The 22,728-nt window shown below is 39.2% G+C and overlaps 1 protein-coding gene across 14 annotated transcripts in view; it reads left to right on the top strand.

Annotated features, from left to right (window-relative positions):
• CACNA1C (calcium voltage-gated channel subunit alpha1 C) overlaps positions 1-22,728 on the top strand; it is a 468,525-nt gene that overhangs the window by 278,469 nt on the left and 167,328 nt on the right. For all 14 annotated transcript variants that reach the window (XM_080391534.1, XM_080391539.1, XM_080391535.1 and 11 more), the window contains exons 6-7: positions 14,349-14,510; positions 16,434-16,630. In XM_080391534.1, coding sequence (XP_080247660.1) covers positions 14,349-14,510; positions 16,434-16,630 — 359 coding nt within the window. The remainder of the gene's footprint in view (positions 1-14,348; positions 14,511-16,433; positions 16,631-22,728) is intronic.

Genomic DNA, 22,728 nt, shown 5'->3' with positions numbered 1-22,728 from the left:
TGAGCCATTCAGGTGTGTATACATGACAGCACATTCACCACAGTCAGCAATGAAGATGAGAAGTAAAAAAGCCACTGAGGGCTCTATGAGAAGAGTAATGCACAAGGAAGTTTTTGCCCGTTTGAAAGATGCTGGATTGGCAAAGTCGTCCATTTGGGTTTGCTGTTAATTTGCCATATTGTTGCAGGTAGGTGAAGCAAGGAAATCCCAGGGGTGATAGGATTGGATGTTTTTTCTGTCTAGATTTTGTCTGTGTGGGACACTGCCTAAGTATGTTGTACATACTAAGTTACAGTAAGGTTTCTGGGAGAAGAAAGAGAAAAAGGCTTTCAAATCCTTACAAGGTGTTTAGGCTATAGTCTACATTTTCCAGTGAAGATTGTTCTTGACTCTAAGACTGGCAATATTTTTTTCAGTTCTCCCATTTTTTCACTAAATATGATCTAATCTAATAATTTCAGATCATAGGGAAACTCTGTATGATCTCATAATGCAGAGTTTCCCCCCAGAAAGAAAAATATGGGGGGACTTTTATAGCAAAATATAGAGTAGCTTACAGAGTTTAAGACAGCAGGCACATGTCAGACCATGGTAATCCTCCTAATGTAAGACTTATAAGCAGATCAGCCCTCTGTCTCATGTTTGATTCCAGGACTCTGCATTTGCTCTTGAATGATTTATGAAAAGTGGGGGTTTGATGCTTGCTGCCTATCAGAAGGCCTTTTAGTGTTGTGAGATAGAAACTGGTACTATAATGAAGACTTAGTCTTCAATGACACCCAATTTGGAGGTAGCATACCTAACCGGGGGGCAGCAGACATAGCATTTTCTCTCTTGTATAATACTTCTAAAGCTGAATTTTTCTAGAGGCCAAACTGAACTCAGGTGTAATTGAGGCATCCTCAGAGCCACTCTACCAGATGTTTGGAGTAGGTTAGGCCAGTAAATGAGGATTAAGCACCACACAGAGAGCCCAGTTGTTGCTACAGGCACACTGCTCCTGAAACCTTACATTCTGCCTGTACTGTATAAAGCGGGGAGAATGAAATGTGATTTTTAACTACCCTCAAATGCCTTCTCCCAGGGGAGATTCACTATTCTCATTTATAGCATCATGTCAACTTGGGTGTGCCAAACCACTTTGCTGGAGGGTGAGGATGGGATCTAGAGCAACTGTGTATGTTAGTTCTTTCTGTATCTCCGTGTGCAGCCCTGATGCTTGCCTTACTCCATCCCCAGCACCTGACTGTCTTGGCCTGTGATTGCTCTTCTGCTTGGGCATGCAATGCCCTTCCCAGCCACTGAGACAATACCGCTCAATCTATTGCAATGATTCTATTTTGCAGCCACTGAAATAAACACACCCAATGCAGTTATTTGGCTTGTGTTTAGGATTTTTAATTTTTTTTGTAGTGCACAACCAAAAATTACAACTGGAATTTCTCATTGTTTTCTGCACAGACCAAGAAAATGAACACCATTTTATATAGTGAGGAAGTAATGCAATTGAGGTAATAAACACAAAGAATTCAAGAAATCCAAAACGGCATTTTATTTGAGAACCATGCATTTTTGGAAAGTGGTAAAAAAATGTGAGCCATTACCTGCTTCTATATGTTGAATAGCACATATTAAGTCTTAAGTTTTAAGCAAATACTAACTGGAAGTCAGAAAGACAATAGTTTTTCAAAATGTGTATGCTTCTGGCAAAGTATAGTTGACAGTCATCTGTTTTGCACATGGTTCGCGTTTAAACACTGTCACTGGTGGAGCTAGGGGCTTAAATTTACCCTCCTGATGCATGTGAGGTTATGGCATAAACAGCACACCAGTGGAGAATTTTGACTTGCCTTCAGTGCGAGGAGATAGGAGAAGTGGCCTCATCAAGGCTTCCAAAATGTGTAAGATTTATGTGCAGGTACAAAAGAGTAGAGTAAGCTGGTGGAGACAATACACTTGGCAGTTTGCTGTCACCAAACCCATGTGATAAAGGTCGTTGACAACAGAAGGAATGGCTGCAAATATATATGGGCAAAATTTAGCTTCCAAATCTTAATTCTGCCTTAAACTTTGTTTTGTTGCATTTAATAACGCCAGCTTTTGCCAAGTCCAGTTTCTTTCTTTTCTTTTGGGCTCTAAAAGCCGTAGGAAATGTGCTCTCAAGCAGTTTTCTTACGTTCTCCTTCATTCTTGAACAAGACTTCTTGACCATCTGTACCATCTCTCCAGCACATACAGCACCGTTGAGGACAAGTTGCACCACCTTTCCCATGTCATTGCCTAGCTGTTTTTAATCTCAAGTGGCCAATTTGTTTTGCTTTCCTTACAAATGGGAAGGGAGTGGAGAAAAAAGGAGAGAACAGTCTGAACCAAATGTCCTCATTAAGCTTATTTCTTCATAGTTAACTTAAAACTCTACACATGCTTGCAAGTCCTTTATTTACTTAGGTCACCATTACTCAAGGGAGTAAACTGACTCCTGCGTAGTATCTCCCATAGGTAAAGATCATTCATGTGAGAAGGGCTTGCACAATCAGGAGCAAAAGCACGTTTCCTTGAGTGGTATAACCTGCAGAATGATGTAAATTATGGCAGAAGAGTATAGCAAAAGAGGGATTTTCTTAGTAAAGAAGAATATCTGAGGCACAGACATCTTGTAATAAAGATTTCTCTCATATTTAAGGAACGCCAATGAAAACAGGGAAATATTTGTTGTTTGATCTTGGCTATGTAGCTCTTTTAAAAATAGCACTAACTACAAATGTACCCAATAACTGTGTCAGCTTTTATCCTACCAATTACTGTGAGTGCTGGCATGATTATTCAACATGTCTTCACAACAGAACAAAACAAAAAATCCCAATACCGTAATGTGAGACCACATCAGGGTGTAGGCAGCCCCTTCCAAATGAAGGAAATAAAACCCACGCTGACATCAAAAAGCAGACATGGAGATAGTAAAAAAATCCTGGCTTGGCTTAGTGAAGAGGTTTTTCAGAAGAGCTCTGGATGGATCAGACTTTCTAGCACCTTTTTTTATTCTTCATGTAATGCCCAGAGTTCTCATTCAGAATGCACGTAGGGCATGGCTCTGAGAGAGAGCCCATGCCATTAAAATGCTTGTCCTAAAGCAGCTGAAAATCTAGGAATGCCATCTGCTGTCTCCTAAGAACAGTTTGAGTTGTTTAGAAATGCTTTTGTCTGGACCATAAAGGAACAGAAGTATACATACAGATTGTAGCTAACTGGTATCAGCAGGAGTGTGTTGGGTTCCCAGTTGCTCATTTGTAATTGCCTCATTTGTTGCTGCCTCCATGACGGGCGAGGGAAGATATTGCTGTTCCAGATCAAAATAGTAAGGATATGATCTAGTCTGTTTTCTTCTTGTGTTCTCTCCCAGATGACATCTCTACTGTATCTTATGTAGTCCCAAACTTACATCAAATGTTATTTCATACTTTGGTTCAAATTGGCTAAATTTTGCATTGCTTATTAATTTAAGTTCTGGTAAGGAATGATTTGAACTCCTTTGTTCATTTTCTCTAAAGTGAATGTACATCTATTAATTTGTTACTGAACTGTTGGGACTTTTTAACATGCCTGAAGCTTTCTCATCCTCTCTTGAAGAGGTGACTAACACACCAAGTAGCATTTGTTTCAGAAGTGGGACAACAGAAAGTTCATAGAAGAGTGTTTTCCTCAGGAAACAAGGCATGCTCCATGACTCTAGTATCATTTGAATTGACTCTGTTTGTACCGGCCTTCCAAAAGCATTGTTAGATGCCTGTGGTCATTGTGATTTTCACAAAGTAATATCAAAATATCAGCAAAGCACAGAGCAGTGGACCAGTCAAATAGTTCTCTCAACCAGTGAGTACATTTTAAGTCTTGTTTAGTCTCCAAATACAGTATTTTTTTCAGTGATGATCTGAATTTGTAATAATATTGCTTCTTGTACAAGTGCTATAAGAAGAAAAAACCCAAAGCACACTGAACTGAGAGGAGGCAAATCTGAGGAAATATATTTTAAAATTTCAGTGGCTACATAAATCTATTGGAGACCTTCCCTCTGCTCTTTAATCAAGCTTCTCCAATATCAGCTACTGCCTTCTGAGTTACATCTGCTTGATATTACTGTGCTAGCTGAGAACACAGAAATATTGGCTGGTATGAACAACTAATAAACTTTTCTATGCTTAAGATGTTCACTGATGGAACAAATCATATGTTGTTGTGATCATAGGGAAGTATTGACCAAAGGCAAATACAGCCCACCTAACTTGCCCAGTCTCTTTATATTTTATCGAAGTTATTTTATCAAAATTTTCTTTCTGCAAGGGAGAAGGGAAGATCAGTCATCTTTCTTAATCTCCCTTTTTCCCAGAAGCAGATCCAATTCCTGTTTAACACATGTAACAATAACCTATCCCATATGTGTTTTGCCCTTTGTTGCAACTATTTTCCTGAGTTGGCTGAATAGCTATGCCTCTTATTTTTTGAGTTTTTATCTTTTCCTAGTTTGCCTTGCCACATCAATCACAATTCAGAAAACATCTGCTAGCCCTCTGCAAAAAATCTTTTTTTAAACTTCAGTAATGCTAAAGCTGCTCAACATCTTTACATCAGAAGCATTTTTGACAGAAAATAGCTGATGAAATAAAATAAATAGAAGAAAATATAAAAATTCTATTTTTGTCACTTTTTTCATATGGCGTACTAAATTTTGTTTTCCTCAAGAGTGGAAAGATCTATAGAAATTCAATTTCATTATCAGATTACAAAACTTCCCCTCTAAATTTTCTTCAAGAACCTAATCTTTCAATCAGATACCATTCTTGCAGAGGACTTCCCTTTTTTGAAGGCAGTAGTACACACCTGGTGTGAGAATTGGGACATATCAAATGCTCTGTATCTTAGATGTAGAATCTGTTGGTTTGTTTCCTCTTATATTACTGTTAACACATTAAACTAGAAGCCTGGCTAACATTTCTGTCTTGTTTTGTGTTGGTTGTTGTGTTTACTGATTTTTTTTCTGCTGTAACTGTTGCTTCTTGTTGTTCAGCACATTTCTGCAATTTATGTTTTGTCACAGGTTGTTGTTGTATATTGGTTTTTTAATATGTGATGGAAGTTACCAAAAGGTAAATTTCCTCTCAATCAGGTTTGATTTCTTGGTCAGAAATCAAACCAGTATATCCATGTATCCATACACACAGGCTTTACAAAGGCCTGTTTTAGATCTAACAGTTCTGTTGTTTAGTATAAACAGCACCCAATGAAAGAATTTAGGGTTGAATCTCACCCCTATTCTCAAAATATAGGTGAAAATTTAAACTCAAGCTTTAGCCCATCTTTTTCTTTTCACATTCCAGTGTTGACACTGTTATTTCATTTAAAATCCGTAATTTGGAGGGGGGCAAATACCACTCAGATTTATATTTGTAGACTTCTGTATCATAAAGAATTTAATTTAGCTGGTTTTTTTTGTAGCAGGAAAGCCTTATTATTCCCTCTTGACAGCTTATTATATGTAAAAGGAAATTCAAAATAAATAAATGTTTAGTTCCAATGCATTCCAGCAATATGTACGCAGTCTGTACTAAAATCTTTGGAATTGTGCAAGTCATAAAGAAAGTTACAAAGGAAGTAAATATCAATAAAGAACCATTCTTTTGTCTGACAAATACATTTTTGTGAAAACTGCAACCATTAATTTTTCTGTCCAAACAGCTACTTAGTGAGCTAAGGGAGGTTTTGCTTATTATATCAGAAGGCATTTTTCTCCCTAAAGCTGTTTTATTATCTGATGCCTGCAAGCAGAGCTTAATTCTAATCAGGTTTATAAAAATCAAAAGCAGTAGTCTTACTAATGTGGAAAATAAAAAAAGCTCGGACTGATTAACCACTGAATAGATGAGTCCCTAAATCCAAACTCTCTTCTTAAAACTAAGAGGCAAAGTTGTTCAGATTTATCTGGCCATGTCTTTTCAAGGACTTTGCCATTGTACCATGAATTTTCATTAACAGCATTTTCAGTAGTTTAAAAAGAGAAAACAAATCCCATGTGTGCATCAAGACAGCAACATGGCAGTGGTCACACATCATGTGGTTCACGTAAATTCTTTCTTTACCTGATCAGGTAACTTTCTATTTTTAGGTTCTCAAAATTCTCCTGAAAACCCTGTATGACACTGATTTTGAAAACGTCATGCTATCTATGTCTCTCCAGAGCTTAGTCTAATCTAAGCCCATTAAGCACTATCCAAAGTTAGGAGGTGGAGTGAGTTTTCCTCTCCGGGGCTATATAGCCCATTTTTGTCACATACAACGCTGCAGTTCTACTTAGATAGCTATCTAAAGAGAAATTGTTAGGGTTTATCCAGTATTTTGTTGTACTTTTTCTATCATGAGATGGTAAAACTTAGCGTAGCTCATGGTATGCCAGTTATGATAGGCTTGGAGCATTTAACCTGCAAGATCAATTTTTGTCATCAATGTATTTTTCTCCAAGTACCACAAAACTGTAATACTATCATCTCTGGGTGCACTTCTACATTTACAGGATCCCTGTTAACATCTGTTACCTTGCTAGCTTTTACCTTTTCTAAACCTGTTCACAAGTGGTAAGTTAGAAAGAGCAGCAGGAGAATGAGCTCAGACAACTAAAAGACTCTTTGTAAGACCGGAAGGATTATTTAGTGATGAAAAAAAAAGGGGCTACTGTCCACTTACCTGGGGAGCTATGAGAATGAACAGTTAAAAATAATGCTGTTCATGATCCTGAGGTTCTGGCAGCTTTACAAAGGCGTTTGTAATCCAACAGTCATTAGTCCTCCACTTAAATGCTGGTACTGTCACAATTGAGACCCAAGTGCTTTGAAGCCCATTCCTGTTACCATGACGCTTTAGCACTTACAGGTGTCCATAGTTCCTTGTTTCAAAAACTACATCCTTAGGACACAGTAATGCGTGTAGTTATTCCTCAGAGCTGTGTACAAACAACATCTGGCATTCTGAAACAAAGCTCTTTCATCATTTCAGTTTTCTCAGTTCGGAGACTGAGATATATTGGTTTGGGGGTTTTTATGTTCACTTGACCAGACTAAAGATGGTACAGCATTTTGACACATTCCTATACCAGTTATGTGAGTGAATCCGGTGGCACAGAACTGGATCAAAAATTTGCTCCGGTACTGCAGCTTGCAAGATTGTCACAGCTGTGCTTGAACATGAAGAAATTAAAAAAAAAAAGGTGGAAGTGTGATGGATCATTTCACTAAGAACATGCGCAGTCTTCTGGCCAGACTGACTTTGGTTTTGCATAGCTCCGCAGGGAGAGGGGCAAATAAAAGTTCTTCCTATTTGTGATCATTCACAGTGATTAGGTATAGATAAAACCTTTACAATGAGCCCAAGAACAGTTTTCTTGGAGAGCCCATGATTGTCCATCAGCAGAAAATTAAAGCCATTTCCTGGGAAAGCATGACAGCTGATTCTTGCTGGCCTAGGAACTGCCAGGACTCCTGCATGCCCTTTACCTGCCTTACCTTCAGCCCATCTTTAGGAATCCCTATCGGGCAGTGAATGCCTTACCTCACCCTCCCCCATCTCAGTGTAAGACTGCTTTACAGCACACTGTGGTCCTTGTTCAAAACAGCCTCAAAGTAAACTTACTGAACTTCATTTGTGGTTTTGCTCAAAATGGTCTTTTTTCTGTGATGTGCAGTTTTCAGCAGATAGGCAGTTGCCGCTTTTCTCTCCATGCTCCTTCTCTGTATGCAGGTAGCTGCATGGGAGGGACACTACACCTTTTTTTTCCTTTTTTTTATTTTTTATTTCCACTTTTTTTTTTTTACATTCAAAGTCTGTATATCTTGTGTGGACCTCATCCTCAGCTGAAATGAGCTAAGATCAAATGGCTGGAAAATAAAGTTGAGATTGTAGGAGCCATCTGATGTGCTGGGACTGGAAAGATGGCAAGGTCTTCTAATCAGCAAGCAACTTTGTAAGAAAGTGAATACTTACATACTTTGAAAAAAAGCTGCTAAAAAAGGTTGAAGTCCCCAGGAGGGGAGAGGGATGCCTCTGTGAGTGGTAATAGAGGTTTCTTCCAGCAGAGAGGCAAAAAGCCTAAGGCAGTGTGTACATTTATCCAACCATCCTTCCTCAGGCACCCAAAAACTGCAGCTGAGTGGCCACCATGCTGAGGGCAAGCTCTATTGTCTGGCTGCCTATGTTAGGTCACTGACAAGCAGAGGATATTGAAGATTAATTGCTTCCCAAGAAGAAAGGATCCAGAAGAAAGAGCTGGGTTTTGTTGTGGCTTTTGTTTTTGTTCTGCTATTCCTTTCTCGCCTCAACGAATGAGGCAAGGGCAGTATTGCAAGACTTGACAAGTACAAAACAATAGTATTTGTGTACACATGCCCATTTGTATGAATCTGCTTTTGTGTGTGTGCATGTATTTCAGTTTGAGAAGTCAATGAAAACATGGTTTGAAAACAGAAGAATGAGAACGTTGGGAACAGATGCCAAAACTTTCTTTTTTTATGCATTCCAGCACATGGTTTTGAATTGTATATTTGTATATGTTTAGATGGCACTACCTTCTCCAAAATAGTCACTGTTCAGCTTAAAAACTCTCTTCCCTGGTTTTTCTTTCTTTTCACTTCAGCTAGTTTTCTAGTCCTGCGTCATGTCTTTCCTTCCTATTCCAAGACCACCTTTATTATTCTTGAAATAGAAATGACATCTGCAGCCCCAAGAACGCTGCACTACACCCACAGAATTTGCTTTATCTAGCAATCTGCCACTAATATTTTAAGACTCCAGCAAGACAGTAAGGGGCTACCTCCCCAAATTGTTACTGTACAGCTGTCCTTATCTGAACTGTGCCATATGAGTTCCCTTTGCAACACTGCTGAAGAATGTCCTTAATGTTTTCCCTCACAAATCATTGCAGAATGTACTTATCCAAGATATCTTGCCATGACTGTGGACAGTTTTGTGATAAAAATGTCTGTCTTTTTCCAGGCTTCCTTTAAAATTGGTATAAAGCCTTTCATATTTATGAATATTTAATATTTTTCCATTTTCTTAGCCAATGCCTATTTTATTAAGCAATAAACATCCACTTTGGGGAATATTACTGGTTATATTGCTTGTGCTTTGGAAATAGAGATAACTGTAGTGGCAGTCTCTTAGTGTATCATCTGAAGTAACTGTGATTTGTGGGTAGGCCTAGCTTGTGGCTGGGGATGCTGCATAAACTCTACCACTTAAGAGTGGTTCCCAGAAGTGATCTGACTCAGGCGCTGTGCTGAGTCACAAATCCTCCCCTGCTTCCTCCTTGCTTGCAGAAAGTAGTATTTTTCTTCTGAACTATATTAGCAGAAAAATAATTACCTCCCACACCTTTGGCACTGGCTTAAGTATGAAAATCTGTGTGTTTGTGTGTGTGTATCAGGAGGTGGAGGAGGGATGGATGGAGTTGAAAGCCCTCTCCTTTCCCTTTTATTCCTACTCATTCCCAGAAGGTCATTTGTATGAGACTGTGCCTGCTCATACTCCTGATTCAGGCAACACTGTGATGTAAGCAGAACATAGCCCTGCAAAACTAATGAAGGGTTTTGACTTAGGATATGCTTTCTCTGAATATCTGTACTACTAATATGATGAGAACAGGAAACCACCCTGTCCCGCAAACCAAGTTTTATCCAAAATTGAAGACACTTGAAAATGTGAGATAGAGCTGTGCTTGCAAAGGCTGAAATGTTTTTTTTCTGAGACCAACCTACCATTAGTTTCTTTGGATATGTTCCACAGCACAACAATGCCAAGTGCATTTTAGCAGCTGGGCCTGGTATACTTTTTGTTTGTTTGTTTGTTTGTTTTGTTTTGGTGCCATCTTGCTGTGCATTGGTTGAAGTCCAAAAAAGCTTGTAAGTACACAATGGGGTGTGTAGGTAATCCCATTGCTTTAGGTGCAGACACTTACATGCCTAGAGATAACTGCCTGAATTGATGATACAGCAACCAGCCTCTCTCATGATTGTCTTCCTGGAAGAAAATCAGCATCATATAATAGCTCTAAAATACCTGCAGCATTCCTAACAGTGTATTTCTCATAGCTTTGAGACAGATCAGTGTTGCTTCCTACAACCTCTTTTCCTTCTTTCTTCTGTATTCCTTCTAGTCCCCAGTTGTGCCCTAAACTTTTGGTTTGACGCACTCCTCTAGAGGCTGAAAAGGGCTTGACCTGGTATAAAAAGCAATGTTGTTCCCATGTAATAAATATTTAAAATGTTTTATCAGTGTAAATAAACGCTAAATTCTGTAAGCCCAGGGAATGGCACTAACATGTTTTCCTTACTAAAACATTTATGGAGTCAGTGTCTGCCAACAGAATGCAGCCAAGATGGTTTTTTTTAAAGGTAAACTGAAGTGCTTTTAAAATAAATACTAAGAGCTGTTTAAGATCTTCAATTATTAACAGAAGAAAAACGCGGGCTGAAAAACTGCAAACAGTCCCTTTTGTGGCACTTTCCCTAACCTCTGTGAAGTTTTCTCCTTGTCCAGCCTGGAGTGAGTTCCTTAAGGCAGATGCTGTGCCTTCACAGATGTCTGGAGAGGGTCTAGTACATGAAGAGAGCTTCCATGAATGCATAAGTACATTTAGAATACCAAATATTTGAAAACCATTTATTTTTATATTTTCTTGTCAGAACGTAAGTTCAGGAGACTGAATTTATGTTGGTCAACGATGGCATTGCCAGCCTCTGTAGAGCAGTGGTAAAACCACAGCTCTTCCCTCTGCTGTGGGAAGGCAGTTTTGGCACCACCTACCTGAAAAACAGCTTTGCAGCCTGATCAGGTCACCAGGCATTCTGATTTAGTTATGATTATAAGCTGCACAGCCCATTGCTAGGAGCACAAGCCTTACCTCCACAAGGGAGAAAATGTCAAAGGTGTGCAACGGTGTATTACAGGAAGCGTCAGACAAGTGGAATTGTATTGCCCTCTGTATGTGAGCACCCATACTGGCTGATATCAGTGTGTCACAGATTAAGAGCATGCCTGAGACAGGACAGATAATTTTTTTTCATATCAGTTTGACACTCTTTTCTGCCTCTGCTCAAGGGAAGAGCACGTACAAGTGTGCAGAATTTCTCACCATTGGTTAGAAAAAGCTTTGTGGCTGCATGTAAGGGCATAATTTGCCTTGATTTACCCCGATTAGAAATGCATCCGATCATCCACAGACACTGATCTGCACCTCTCAGATTTCAGAATACAGATTTGATGTGTTTTGAAGCGTGAGGGTTTTTTAATATAAAACTATCTCTCTTTGTTCGACCTACCCATGGTTTTCCCCAGTTCCTTTAATCCTTCTTTATCTGCTCTCCCTGTTCTCCCTGCTTACTACCACACTGACTTTTCTGATTGTCCAGGCTTGGTTCTTCATGCCATTCCTTGCAACAGCTTTTCATGCTGCAAGTGGCTGCCTGAACTGAGAATAAAGTAATTTACTAGCAGCAGCTATATTGCAGCAATAACCTTGCTATAATAACAATGCGGGGAGTGTGGTGATGTGTATATACCCCTTGCCCTTCTACAAGTAGCATTCATTACGTCTTCTAAGAGGACATTTCTGAAGTGGTTGCATAGTTAGCAGTTTTAAACTTTTAGAAACTCTCTGAATACTTTAATGGTAATGTATTTAAGCTTGCTAATCAGTGGAGTCATGTGGATTTAAAAACGGACTGCCCTAACAGGGTACTGCACAGCACACATCGGTTCATGCTAACAGTATTCAGTAGCTCTAAGTTGGTTTATTATCCTCAAGAAGCTTTTCTCTAATTAAGCTAGCTGAAGCTCCTGTAAATGTTCTGGTGGTACATGTTCCCCTAGACTGTCTAAAACTCTTGTCATCTCATGGTTAGGGTGCAAGCCTTTGATTTCACAAACACTGCTTTGTTAACACAAAGGGCATTGGTTTGTGCGGGTGTTATCTTCTCTGGACATCTGTAGTACACTGAAGCACTTTCATGGTGTGGGTGATAATGAAGCTATATTCAAAATGAAAGAGCTTTTTGTTCAAAATTGTGTCTGTCCTCAGTACCCTCTCAAGAGCACTGGGTATATCCTATGATGAATATTAAATCAATTAATAACAATAATTAAGGGTAAATTATATCAGACATTTTATTAGAACTCTTAACTTTGTAATCTTGGCTACATTTTGGATTAATAAGACTCCTAAAATCACTTAAATTAGAGGCCTTTCTTTGCTTTTGTGTAGATTTATTTGAACTTACAAATATTTCAATCTGCAAAGTTTTGGGGTTTTTTCAGGTTCATAGCCATCTGTAGTCTTTTAACTTTCTTGTATTATACCTTGTTTGGGAGAAGGTGGGACATTGTTTTAATTTTCTGGTGAATGTAACATTCTCAACTGCTGTAAAGTATTGGAGTGACGTTGATGTGGACTGCAATCAATCTTCTGTATATATTTAGAATTAGTAGACTGAATGAGGTGACTATCTAGGGAGAAAGGCTGACTGCCTCACGTAATCACAGCAATATTTTTTCCCCAGAGACATTGCTTATCCAGAATAAGTTACCTAGAGGTAACTTTGAGCAAGCAGAATGGCCCACTCTTGCACTGGATGAGTTTTAATCCTGGCAGTATTGTACTTCGTGCAAGGATCTCTTTATGAAAGCCAGAATGTTTCATACTGAATATCACTCCCTTTGGATAGTAGCATCAACCATTAACAGGTGACTGAACTGACTGCAGACACCTAAAAAAATGTTCTGACTAGAGGGATGCTAGTAGCCACCTTTGGATTAATAGCAGTTAGTGAATTATCTTACTGGCCTGGCAACTGATACCACCTTTTGGTTGCTTCTGCTGCGCTCCTACATGGCTGGGGAGAAAATGCAAAGGCACAGCCTTAGCTGTGAATTGACAAGTAGATTGTCTACAAGTGGAAGTGCTTGTCAAGACATGCGTCATCCCTTTTAGAAAGTATTTAAATAATTTTTTTTTAAAAAAAGCAATAAAAATGAAAATGTAAGATCTTAGATGATAGATTTTAAAAGTTAATAGTTATCGCAAACTCTCTTGGCAGATGTATAACAGACATTCACAACTCATGAATCACTTTTTTCAAAAATCACAGCTAATATCAACTTCCCTGAGGAGATGACAGCATTTGCAGGAGACATTAATGGCTTCTGGTGCTCAATCATTGCGAAATCATGAGCTCGTAATTGTTCTGATCTGGCTATTTGTAGAATATAGAGTTCTAGAGGTCTCTCAATACTTCCAACATTAATAACTTGCCAGTGACAGTTGTTGCCATCACTGCTACCAGTGATAACAACTTTAAGACATTTATAAATGCAAATCCTTACTAAAGGTTTGTGAGGCTGGCTTTGTTATTCTGGTTTTACAAATGAGGAGTAGACAGAGGCAGGCCCATGCATCTGCAGCTTGAGTCAACTGCATCTGAGGGTAGAGCTGCTTAGCACTTCAGCAAACTGCTACAAGTCACCTTCCCTATGCCATTCTGGAAGTGTTTGGCTCACTCATGATTGTGTCTCATACCAGCCTCGTGCCTTAACAGCCATGTAATAATATTTTGTTCATACCCCTTTCTAGGGACCTGGACAATCTCTGTTACAGAGTGATCCCTGAATCTTGGGTCAAAACCAGCACTGCTGGTTCTGACTCTCCCTCTGTTCAGACTGAAGTTGGACTGCAGGGAGATCCTAAGAGGGCTGGGAGCTCTCAGTCAGTATGGGTTTGATGCTCCTTCAGCATCTCAGGTGCTGCCTGACACTGGCTGGACCTCTGGACAGACCCAGAATCAGAGTAGGGACATGGTTTCAATTTGGCATCTTTGCCCATGCTCTGGAGTGCAGCTCTATGGTACCCCAGCACTTACCTTCTTGCGTGTTCCCACTGTCCTTGTCCTGCTTCAGTTCTGGTTGTTCTTTGGTTTTCCCATGCTTTAACTCTCCTCAGTACTGTCTGGGGAACACCTTAGGTCTGGTTTTCAAGAACAGGCAAAATACCTAATGTATTCCCTCCCCAGGGTGGTGGTATTTTGGTGACAGGTAAGGTAATAGCTGTTTTACTTTAGTCTGTGATCCAGGGTGCAATGGTAAATTTGTGAAATGTTGGAGATCTTCTGGAGGAACGTGATATGTAAATGTACATCTTATAATCATCAAGATAATGAGTTCAGTGAAGGGGAATGAGATAAAAAATGACATATTATTTATAAAGTCTCTAAATTCTGTTTCTTGCTGGTAAGTGCTTCCTTCTGTTCTCTCTGCAGGTCTCCAGGTGGTTTTAAATTCAATTATCAAGGCCATGGTCCCTTTGTTGCACATTGCCCTGCTGGTGCTGTTTGTCATTATTATCTATGCCATCATTGGACTGGAGTTATTCATGGGGAAGATGCATAAGACCTGCTACCATGTTCAAGGGGGACTGATAGGTAAGGGAAACACTGTCGTGCACACAAAGACTTTCTGAGGGAGGCTTTCCTCATACACAGTGGGGCATTTGTGCTGGCACAGGACACAGGTGGCTGTTGCTCTGTGCTGTGTACTTGTTTTGGGGTTTCACAGTGGTGGTTCCACTGTTCTGCTTCTTGGTTATGAATCACCTTTGATACAGAAAGACTGTCTCCAGCACTGAGTTTAGGTTGCTCATCTTGGGCGCTTAGTTGTTGGCCTGACTGTAAAGGCTGTATGTAAAACTGTCTGAATTCCTGCCAAACACAGCAGTGGACTTTTTAATGTGGACCTTTGGTACTACAAGCCAGCCTAAGTTCTTTAACAAATCACCCAAAGGCTCAAGCAATACTAAAGTAGTGATGTTCACCACTAGCAGACTGAGCTACAAATGAGATGACATCAGGAAAATGAACCACTCTTACATTTTATTATTAATCTTGTACACAAATACATAGTCATTGTAAACCAGTATCACTGTAAAGGAATATCTAATTGAGGCCCGGTAGTATCCTTTTTTTTAATCACAGACTGTGACTGTGGTTAGAAGTGCAGCTAGTAAAAAAGCAAAATTATATTAATCGGAAAAAACTTTTTGCATGAAGTCTAGCAAGAAATAACTTTCAAATTATTTACAGAAAGAAATATTCAAATTTCAAAATAGTTCAATTGTATTGTCACTCACTTATCTAATCATCTGCTCTTTCTCCTTTGATTTACTGAACTTGAACAGCAGTGATTTCCCATGTGGTGGTGGGTGCTAATGTCTAGGATCCAGTTCAGCTCATAACCAAAAAAAATATTGTATCATAGGAAATTGTTTCAGAAGTTCTGTATTTTCTGGGTTTATAAAGTCAGCAGATGTCATTTTCTGGAAATGATGCTAGAACTATAATGAATTGTCAGTCTGGTTTATACCTTTGAAGTGTATCTTTCCCCTTACTGTCTGGAATTATTTACATTACAACCTCTAATTCTAATATTGCTGTTTCTGGCATGCTTTTTAATAATCAAAATGTGATCATAACTCTTGGAAAACTGCATTTTTTTGCCATGTAAGATGAGAAACAAACATAATTACCTGCTCCAACACACATACATATCTGTATCTGTTATAAATGTAGCACCAAGCTCTGAAATATGTGTATTTAAAAAAATCCTATTGCAAGAGGTTTTGTGCTTATAAAAATGTCTTTTATGGAATTTTTCATATATCAAAGCATTTAGGCAGGCTTGGTGTATGGGTTCTCAGACCTTTAGAAACACCTGTACAGAGTAAGGGGTGGATAATCGAGCAGTGGTCTTATAGAGCTTCTGAGTGCCGCTGGACTAATGATAAACTGCCACACAGCTTCTAGACTCTGAAAGAGCAGAGCCCCAGACACTCTCTGCTGTAATTCAGCAGTGGCCCACCACCATATCAACCTATCTCCAGAGCACTGAAGCCTGTCTGCCACAGGAGTTCAGCCTCCTTCAACGCAGCGCCAGTGAGTGCTGGAGTTCCCTTCCAAGACTAACCCAAATGCCAGTGACTGAAGTATGAAAACACTGGTCATAACATGCAGCCTAAAGAAATGTAACGCACTTGATTGAATGTTCCCTCTCACGTTGAAAGGCATGATTTCTTCCTTATATGAGGATATGCTTTAAAAAAAAGTCCATCTCAGTTTTGACTGTAAAATTTGACAGCTTGGCCATTAGTTTTACAAAAAGAAAGTGAAGCATAGCAAAACATCCCTCTGCCCATTAAAATGAATATAGTTGCTTGTATATTCCTAGAAAAATCTGTCAAATCAACTACAAAATGTTTCTGTTAAAATCAGATATACTTCACTCACTTATCATAGTGTGTCAAACAGCAATTAGTTCTCTTCATCTCCTTTTTCTCCCTCCTCTCCTTTAAGATACACCTGCAGAAGATGATCCATCTCCCTGTGCCCCCCAGTCTGCGCATGGGCGGCAGTGTCAGAATGGCACAGAGTGCAAAGCAGGCTGGGAGGGACCTAAGCACGGCATTACGAACTTTGACAATTTTGCTTTTGCCATGCTGACGGTGTTTCAGTGCATCACAATGGAGGGCTGGACAGATGTACTGTACTGGGTACGTATCCGAAAATGATAAGCTGAAAGGCCTGCTTATCTACTACAGCTATGTTGAAACTTCAGGGCTTTTGCTTTCTTTCTTGTTCTATATAGTGAAGGCATGGTTGCTAGCATGGAGATTTAGTTAATTAATAATATTAGTGGGGAAAATGGGAGGATTTATCTGGCAAAGTTAAATCAAATGTAAATTTTGACTTTCTGTTGATATTTTAATGTTGATAGATGGCACGTGGCTTATTGGTTTGAAGATTTGCAATGTACCTTTGTTGAGCAGAATGTCATGTAAAGACTCTCTGCAGGAGTGGAATATCTCGTACATCTCCAGATTACTGATGTAAAAGTATTTGTGACAGATAACTGCGTGCTCTACCCATGGCATTAATGTTACAAAGGCACTGTGCTGATCAGCTCGTAGGTTTTACAAGAAAGGCCTCACAAATCCCTTTTCATGATGGTACTGCTCCTGATTAGGACTTTTATCATAATAGTATTACAATCTAACTCTGGTATTGATATCGATCATGGTTACACATTTAGTCAAAACATTATATTATCTTTAATCTAAATACAGTCTCATCTTGTCCTTTGCCCTAATTCTGGAAGTTTCAGTAGCTTTAGTTGCTACTTTGTAATTCCTGATGTTGGGAAATTCAGCAGCAATACAATTATACTGTTGGAGTTAAAATCCTGCTTAGCCTTCACCAGTAAACCAGATATAAACGTCTTTCTGGACTCTGCTCTTGCCATCAACTTTTGCAGCAATACCTTATGGTTCAGGAATTTAGTTCACACAGAGATCGGTCTTGCCTGTGAAGGCTAACCTGGACTGTGACTAACTTTGAAGACTGGCATATTATGACACCTGGTTCTCCAAGGTGGTAAGATGTGCTACAATGCATGATGCAATTTAACTCAAGAGGACCTAAAGCACACAAAAGGATAATCTGGACTGAGGCAGCTTGCACTGTTAATCAACATCAGCTTCTCTCTTAAACATGAGCCAGAAGCTGCCTTCTACCCACCAGTGAGTTAGAGTTTACAAGATTTCCCTTTGAAGATTTAGCTTATCTGCAATAGATATTCTCTGTGTGGAACAGCAAGCAGTTGTCTCTTTATCCTTGTAAATTTAGATTAGAATTGTGACTCTAGCTTCCTTCTAATGCCTAAGATAAAGAGTAGAGATTAAGCCACAAGAAGAGTCTGGGTCTCAGAGCACAAAAATTGCCTTTATTTGAAAAGAGGGTATTAATAAAATAATGAGGAAGAACAGAAGCAGAGTCAGAAAAGGAACTGGGCAAAACCACGTCACAGCTCAGCTGTGACTATATATATTATACTTGTTTTTTATCACATTTAGCTCACATTCCTCCAGTCTTTTTGTGATTGAGAGGATTTATAGGTAGTTCAGGGGAAATAGGAGAGTGTAAAAGATATCAGAAATAAATACGAAAATATTGGCAGAGTATACCATTTAATATTGTGAAACCTGTCCACAAGTTACCATCATTTCCTCCAAAGGCACGTGTTATGAAAGACCGTGCCAATCCCCACCCTTTTGGGTCCGTGCGTCATTTAAGTGACTGTATGTGAATCATGCAGAACTCAGCTATCAGTTAGCTAATAACAGGAGCCAAAAGCATATACTCACTGCTAAATGATTTTCTATCATGACTGCTGCAGATGTTCTGATTATTTTATGGTGTTCCTGCAGCAACCTGGATTTTAACTGTTGGTTTTTGTTTGGTATTGTCAGCTTTTTTCACCGATTTTTCTGAGCTTTTTCTTTAGAGACAGTGTGATGAACCGAGACCTGCAATTAATATACATTTATGGTCATTATTGTTAGGGGCATCCATATATTTAGCCTTTTATAGTATGGCTTTGTTAGAATGCTTGCTTTGGAAACAAAAGGCTTATTTGTTATCATCAGTTCCCAGTTATTCCTAGACAAGACTATAAAAGTTAAGAGTTAGCACTGCAGATAAGATTTCAGTAATTAAGGAGGTGGAATTACAGTTTGTACAAAAAAGACATATCACTTACGTTTAAAGGCCATGAAATACAAAGTTTTAGTAAATACCTGAACACCTGAGCTGGCAGACATTGTTAAACTGCTGTAAACAATCCTAAGAGCACTATTGTCTCATGTCTTTTTGCCTCTTTGAGTTATATTGACAAAGTGGATAGAAGTCAGCTCTGATCAGTGTTTGCCATATGGCAAAGAAGGTATCTGAGATGCGATGCATATTTCCTTCTTCAGAGGGGTCTGTGCTACTCTGGGGGCAGATGTTGACTGGGCAATTACTACAGGGCACACCTATGAGAAGCATTGTGGCTTTAATATTTATATGTAGAAACAGTCTGTAAACATTCCCACTGTAATTGTGGCTATTTCAAACCGTATCTATTCTGGTTTGTGCAGTAACCTTTCCAGTCCATGAAAAGAGCATTCTAGCTTAAGCTAGCCAGATCAAAAAGAAGAGTAATTCTGGATAGTAAAGAATAGAAAAGATGCAACATTTCAATTTCTGAGAGTGAAGGAAGAATTTAGTAAGTGGGGTAGGATATAAATATCTATTTTAAACTTAGTGTGAGCCACTTCATTGTTTCTTTAGTGAAGTCTGACTCAGTTATAACTCTACTCCCTGGCCTTTGCCTTTTCAGCCAAGGAAGAGTGCTTGTAGACAACCCGTTGGGGGCTGCATCTCCACAGGAGTGCAGAAATAGGAGGCCATTTTCTTCCTAAGTAGACAACACTTTGAAAAATCTCCTAAATCCACAGTGAGGTCATGGAAATTAAAATTCACTTTATTAGGAAATAAATCTGCACAGCTTATTAATTTAGAAATCCAGACTTAAAGATCCCCTCTCTCCAACTACATCTTGAGATACTTAGTTGTCCATTTTACACTGAAAGCAAAGTACAGATTAAAGAACAGTGTAAGGAAATGTTGCCTGCAAATCAGTCAATTTTGTAGCTGAAAATTTTAGGTGATGATTTCAGAGGTCATTCCTTAAACTTAATGATGTAAGCTACTGGGTTAATATTAAAAGTACTGGCCATTCAAATTTCAAGCGGACTGTTAGGTTCTTAGCCCCTCTACAACACAGGGTAAATACTAGCTTTGAGTCTGGGGTCCTGCTGGGGTCAATGGTAAAATTCCAGTTAATTTCAAAATGTCAAAATCTCACCTTCTATTTTGTTAAATCTTGATCATGCTGTTGAGATTTTCCACATGCATTCATGGGTACAACATGAGAGCTTACAGATGCCTAATCAGGGCCTTGGTGTCTGTTGTGATAGAGTCTTCCAAGGACATACATGTGGATGTAGGGAGTTTTGTTTGCTCCCTCCTTAAATGTGAAAACAGGAGCCTGACCTAAAACTCAGCAGAACAACAGATAAAGCTCTGGGCTGAATTACTTGGCTGGAAATGTATGGACAATGGAGCAATTCCCTTGGTTTGACCTTTTCTATAAGTGCTTTTCAATTATATCTTCCTATTTTCTGAAAAACAGCTTTTGAAAGGTACCTCAGTCTCTGCATTCCTCTCAGTGGGAATGGAGAGAGCTTAGCATATTTCAGCATGTTGCCCTGAAAAATATACTAGGAATTTCATGAAACCTATGTCTGTCTTGTGCCACACTTTGCAAGGTTAAACCTGCATGTTTAGAAGTTAGAAAGCTGTATGACCTTCCACAAACCCTGGACTCCTAACCCACTTAATAGCTCTTCCAATTTTACCTTCAGTTTCCTGTTTCCTTCTTTATGCTTCCCTTCGTGCCTTCTCCAGCTTCTTAACTCTGTAGTGAAGCCTGTCTTCTCTCTCATGGAGTACTATTTCCCAGCTTGTGATCCACATCCCCACAAAGAGATAATCAGAGACAGGAAAGCAGTAAACTTTTATTCCCTAGAAGGACTTGACATCAATAGGATCGATACACTTTTCAATCTCCTCTCTCACTCAGCTTATAAAACTTGTGAGTAGATTGGCTTCTTTTGAAATGTGAAAGAAAAATGTTAGGGAAAACAGTTTGACACTGCTACAATGGCAAGTAAGATAATTACTTATAAGGAGCCAAATTTTTAGTGTGAAATAACTATATTGGACAGGATGAAAATCTGTGCAAAACAACCTTGCTGCCTCTTCACTGAAGAATTGATCTTTGTGGAGGGAGCGTTAAGTGTTTATAGAAGCACGTCTCCTACACTGCCTCAGTCTTACAAGGTTTACTTCATCCCAGTGTAGCTGCCAGGTGGCTTTGTCTCATATGCAGTCAGTTTATAGAATCATTTGAGTAGACAAGCACCTTTTATGATACGTCACATCATATTTTTTCCTATGCATTGTAGAAAGATCCAGCTTACTATTCTCAAAACTCTCTTTAATGTATGGTCAGCCAGCATTAGCAGCTTGCTCCATTGTGCAGGCACCAAGGCCCATTTCTGAAGACCAGTCTTGGAAACTTCCAGCAGCAGATGCAAATCCAAATGTTACAAATTGGGTCATTTGGTATTTTGTAATCTGTCTCTGCTGCAGTCCATTATTTCTTACTGTTTTGTTGACTTAGGAAGAAAATTAATCCCTATGCAGTTTGTAACATCCTGTTTAAGAAATTGTAGTATTCCCTTAATCTTTTTCTAATCTAAGCCAATTCAGTACTTTCAAACTTCCCTAATGGAGCTTCTCTTTGATTATCTTTAATCAGTTTGTTACTGTCCTTCAGGGGAAGCTTCGCTTCTGAGTTAAATGGAAGTCGGACAGAGCCCTGTCTCTAGAAAGGCTTTCATCTTTGTGTGGAATGTGCTTTCAGCAGCTGGAGCCCTGTGACACTGCATGCAAAACTGCCCACTGCAGCCTTAGTTTTATTTGCCTGGTCTCTCCACTCCCCTGCGTCTAAGAAATCATATATATAAATGAAAACAGAATACAGAGCAAGTGCAAAATGCAACCATACGTTGTTGCATTGGGCTATTCATGCTGCTGGGCAGTGGAGAAACTGATCCTGAGATGTTCTGCATACAGCTTGCTCATTACAGCTTGAATTCTAGGATTAAGTAATTCTACTTGATCTGCTTGATGATTTTTAATAATGAGCAGCCTTGAGCCTGCCATTGTTTTTGAAGTATTGGCTTTGTCCCATGTCATTTGGACAACATGTCAGAATATTGGTTAAGTCTCTGAAAATAACGTGTAGTACCTCCAGGGACAGTTTATCTCAAGGTCCTAACTGTAAACTAAAGAGTGTGCTATTATTACAGATGGACAAAAGCCAGGTCTGGATGAGATCCAGGGCAGTAACCTGTCCCTGGAAGAGATGCCTAAACTGGCACAGAAGTTGACTCTCAAATTTAACTGAACGATCCTTGGTATTGCCCAATCCCTAGGCAAGAAAACATTTTAGTAGTCTAAAACAGTGCAGTAGAGCCACCACAATGTAGTGAGAGCCACAACGTAGTGAGATTGAATCAGTGAAAATATTCAGAAGCATCACATCCCCAAAGACAGAGTAGCATATGTAGATGTAGTGGCTTAAACAGGCTGTCCTAGAAGGTCCCTCTGTCTCTGAATCTGTGAGATCATACTTCCAAGTCACTAAAAAACTTGAAAATTGAGCTTACAGTCACCTTTACAATTCCCATCATGAAATCAAAATGGAACAAACTGAACAACAGATATAATTTACTTTGTTGACAGCATTGACATATCTTGTAGCTTTTCTCATCCCCCTGCAGCCTGTGCAGCCAATGAGGAAGATGATGTGAGGAATACAGATATTGCCACAAAGTGGAAGACATTAAACGCAGAGCTGCAACCCCCAATTTTCACCAGCTGTGTTTTTCCTTCTAACCCTTTATTCTTGCAGCACTTAAGCTTGAATTAGTAAGGCTTTCCACACAAGAGAATGATCTGATTCTAAGAATATATCTGTCTACATGTTTCCATGGTGTTTATTCTCCATCCACCCCCACGCCTCCAAGAAAATGCTGGGCTTTTATTGTTGTGGGGTTGAGGTTTTTTAATCATCTTTTTGGCAGGGTTTTGCATGGATGTGAAAAATTTACAAAGAATAAGCACGCAAGTATGAGCAAGC

The sequence above is a fragment of the Falco punctatus genome, assembly GCF_963210335.1.
Source record: "Falco punctatus genome assembly, chromosome: 6".
NCBI lineage: Eukaryota > Metazoa > Chordata > Aves > Falconiformes > Falconidae > Falco > Falco punctatus.
This window is presented reverse-complemented; position numbering and strand designations above follow the sequence as displayed.